At 39.4% G+C, this 4246-nt stretch overlaps 1 protein-coding gene across 1 annotated transcript; it reads left to right on the forward strand.

The window, feature by feature from the left end:
- Window positions 1-3039: 3039 nt before the first annotated feature.
- On the forward strand, window positions 3040-4246 carry LOC133305080 (uncharacterized). Its single transcript, XM_061505211.1, has 2 exons — window positions 3040-3168; window positions 3272-4246. The coding sequence occupies exons 1-2, from the start codon at window positions 3040-3042 to the stop codon at window positions 4244-4246; spliced, it is 1104 nt and encodes a 367-aa protein (XP_061361195.1).

A 4246-nucleotide genomic window follows, 5' to 3' on the forward strand; every position in this document is an offset into this window, starting at 1 on the left:
AAGCCAAAAAATCACAAATAAATACCAAATGATGTCCGATCAAAGAGAGGAGCACAAATCCAGAAAGAGGATGAAGGGACGATCAAGATCGCGGTGGTCCGATCCAGAAAAATGGTCTCACGCGCCGGTGAGATTGGCTGCGCATGGGCTTCACTCGCGGTTGAATGAGCGGCGCATGCGGTGGCCGTCCGGTCTGAAATTTCTGGAGCAACGTCGTCCGGTGAGCGCGGTTCTTTCTGGGTCTGTTCAGAGTTGAAAAACCACCGGGAAAGGGTCCAATCGTGATGAACAGATGCTGTCTTGTGATGAAGAATAACAGAGACGATGAACAGTAACAGAGATCCAGTATAACAGAGATCTTCTCGGTCCATGAGGTCCCCGGAAAAAATCCGGTGGCGGCTGATGGCAGCGAGAGACAAAAAGAATAAAAGGTTCTTGTTCTAAAGACAATAGGCGCGGAAGCAGAGCCCTCAGGATCGAGAGCTCTGATACCAACTTGAAAGAAAAGGGTATTTGAAATATTATTGAATTGTGTATTAATCTGATACAAAGAGGTCTCTATTTATAGAGACTAAAAAACCTAATTCTTGACCTAATGGGTTTGGCCCAATACAACAAATACTAATAATAATAAAAGACCTAATATTTATAACACAATATCTACACCATAAAAGCAGGGCATTATACCTATTGCAGGTTATTAAATTTGCACGCAAGTTTGGTTGTTAGTATCTTTGCTAATTGATGCTCACGCACTTGCATTCGATTTTCATGTATGTAAAAGTTGTACAAGATCAATTGATCAAAACACATCTCCGATGGATTTTAGCCCATCCAGTTACCAAGTGTTTTGTGAACTAAAATGAAAAAAATTCTGTGAAAAAGCCTAATTAAGTATTTATTTCGAAGATATGAAATTGAAATTGATTGGGTCCAATTAATTGTGAAAACTAAGTCTTAAGTGGATTAAAAGCTAGGGACTAATTTGTAGCTTTCATTAAGTTTAGAAATAAAAAAAATTAAAAAGAAAAAACAACCAACAAATTAAAAAGCTAGGTCGCTTAAGTCCTTTCCTCATGAAATACGATCCACTTGCACTCTTGTCTTCCTATTTGCGCTGCAGAAAACAGAGTAGGGAGGGAATTCCATGGAAATGAAAGCAAACTCTTCACCTTGTAGATTTAGCCATTTTTAGATCTAGGTTCATTCACAAAAAGGAAAGCCTTTGGTCTTGTGATAAAAGCCCAATCCTTAGATCATCTTTTAAGGCTCTTAATCCTTTGTTCTACCTCCATGAAACTTGCGGTCACTATTCATCCAAGGGTGTAAATGGTGAGTTCTAGCTAGTTGAGTTGAAGCTTGGAGATTAATCTTGTGAAGAGTTAGAAAGAATCCAAGGTAAGAAAATCTATTTGTAATGGATGATTCCTTTGATTCAAACTTAGATTTTCTTGTGTTTTGGGTTGACTAGTGTAACGCCTCGTCTGCAGCCGGTTAATTAACATCTATATGATAGTAAGCGTAGCAAGCTCAACTTAATTAATGCAGAAGCTAACTAAATAAATATTCTCTTTTTCCTTATGTATTGCAAACTTTCTTCAATTCCATGGCCAAAGTAAAACAAATAGCATTTCGTCTGTATTTTGGACCACTGAGGATAATTCCACTACGATAATTTTAACCTGATTGACAGTTTAATATAATCTAGGCATACCACATCATATGTAAAATATATTGCGTAACCATCCATGGCCTAGGTTATATCATAATCATATTGTATCAAAATAATGTCCATGATGTTACTTATGTAATTACATCAAATAAACAAATGAGATGCAGTTAAATAAGTAACATAGACCTGAGCATGCATCAATAATAGCATATACTGTAACACCCCGTATATATTCGGTAATGTTATCATACTATCGTATTAAGCAGCGCTTAATTAAAAATGCGGAATATCTTTTTCTTTTCAATTATGATGTCATTATCATTACCAACTTGCTTATTAATCAATTAATAAAACATCGCCTGTATGTAATTGCAATAAAACAGCTATCTGAAATACCTCATAACATAGATAATAAAAGTGTGGCTCTAGTCACAGAACTTCAACAACGTAGACCGGACCATCTAACGGTTTATACAACTCATCTAAAAGTACTAACATAAAGTGTCATGGACAATCCCCATGCTCACTCAAATAAGGCAACACGCCCAACATCAGTCTCAACAACAACATAAACATACATAGCGAAAAACATAAACAGCATCTAAATCCAGTCATGACAGCAATACAACATAATATCATAATCAGCTAAGCTCTGGCCTCTTGCCGCCAGAGGCATCAGTCACCATACTACCTGAACCTGAAATAAGCATGATGCGCTTACTATCATATGAATGTTAATTAATCGGCTGCAGACGGGGCATTACATTTTATGGTATCAGAGCAGTTTTGAAAAGGGAATTCCTTGATGTATTGCAATAATTGTGTTGTTATGAGTGGCTTTTAGGATTTTCTGTGATAATGCATGTGTAACCACTTAGTGTGCGTCTGATCAACTCATTCCTTTGTGTAACATGTGCAGAGTCATGGTCCTTCCTAGGAGACCTTCGGCAGCAGATGACGATCAGACAGATCCTATATTAGCTACTTTGTTAAGATCTCAGAATACTGTTAGGGCCACTTCGAGTCAGCCTGGTCCTATAGCTATTGCTTTGGCTGGTGTTCAGCACGAGTTGGCTACTAGTAGGCAGGCTAATGAAACTCTTATGAAAACAAATCAAGATATAATTGCTGCCAATCACATTTTGATGAACCAGATGATGGCCGAGTTGAGAGCCATGAGAGATGGTAGAGCGGGGAATCAGCCCCCACCGCCTCCACCTCCATCGCCGCTGCCACCTCCTCCACCAAATACTCTCATTCCATCTCCGCATACTCTCTATGTAGAGCACGGGGATGGAGAGGGTGAGGCTAGTCATCATGGTGATGTTACTATTCATACTGGACTGTAATCTGTTCACACGGTTGCAATGGATGATGTTGAGGCTAGAGAGAGACGATTAAATGCTTTCAGGAAGCATCAGCCGCCTACTTTTGAGGGTGGTTATGACCCTATTGTTGCTGCTACATGGTTGCAGGATCTAGAAAGGATTCTTAGGGTGATGTAATGTCCGGATAATCAGAGACTATTGTATGCTACCTATATGCTGAGGTGATGCTAGTGATTGGTGGCTAAATACTTCTCGCCCATTGGAGCTGCAGGGTTATACTATTACATGGCCTTTGTTTGAGAGGAACTTTCTTGACAAGTACTTTCCCCAAGATGCTAGGGAAAGGAAGGAAGGTGAATATAATGATCTTGTGCAGGGTGAGATGTCTGTTGATGAATATCTGGCCAAATTCAATCAGTTGGCTAAGTATGCTCACTTCAGGAGAGCTATGCCAGATTCAGAGTCTTTAGCTGCAAAATTTCAGAGAGGATTAAATGATAGAATTGCAGAAAGTCTTGCAGGTTGTGGTTCCAGAGATTTTCCCACCTTGATTAATCAATGCAAGGCTGTTGAGGATATCCATAGGAGGCGAAATAACAGAAATTCTAAAGAGTCTGATTCCAAGAAGTCCGGTAGTTCTAATTACTGGAAGAACAAGAAATCTGAGGATAAAAATAAATATTTGCAGGTGAAGCAATCAAGTAATAAATTCAAGAAAACTGGTTCTTCTGAGAGACCACTGATCCCTAAGTGTATTGGCTGTGGTAAGGAGCATAGAGGATCGTGTGCCACGGGCCGGGTGATTTGTTATAAATGTGGCAAGACTGGCCACAACTCCAGAGACTGTCCTCAGAGAGATGTTAGGGTTGCACCTCTTCAGATGGTTCCTAGTCCAGCTGTCCCCGAGTCTCAGACTGTGGGACGAGTTTATGCTATCACTCAGCAGCAGGCGGATAAAGCGCCTAATTTGGTAAAAGGTACGATCTATATTAATGGTTTTGATATAGATGTTTTGTTTGACAGAGGAGCTACTCATTCTTGCATATCTGATTTTATGGCTTTGGGTTTGAATTTGCCAATGTATAAAATGTCTCCTCCTATCAAAGTGACTACAACTACGGGGGAAAAATATAGTACTTCCTACATGTGCAAGGATGTTGAATTTAAGTATAAAGGCCGAGACTATGTAATTGACTCCATCTGTCTACCCATGGTTAGTCTTCAAGTCATTTTGGGTATGTACTGA

The sequence above is a fragment of the Gastrolobium bilobum genome, unplaced genomic scaffold (genome assembly GCF_033153095.1).
Source record: "Gastrolobium bilobum isolate Gb01-03AN ecotype WA unplaced genomic scaffold, APGP_CSIRO_Gbil_v1 utg34677, whole genome shotgun sequence".
Lineage (NCBI taxonomy): Eukaryota > Viridiplantae > Streptophyta > Magnoliopsida > Fabales > Fabaceae > Gastrolobium > Gastrolobium bilobum.

Bases quoted from the DNA above. Each gene is read 5' to 3' on its own strand.
- LOC133305080 (XM_061505211.1), top strand. From the start codon at position 3,040: ATGGATGATGTTGAGGCTAGAGAGAGACGATTAAATGCTTTCAGGAAG. The intron at 3,169-3,271 runs GTGATGTAATGT...TTGGAGCTGCAG, and splicing joins ATCTAGAAAGGATTCTTAGG to GGTTATACTATTACATGGCC.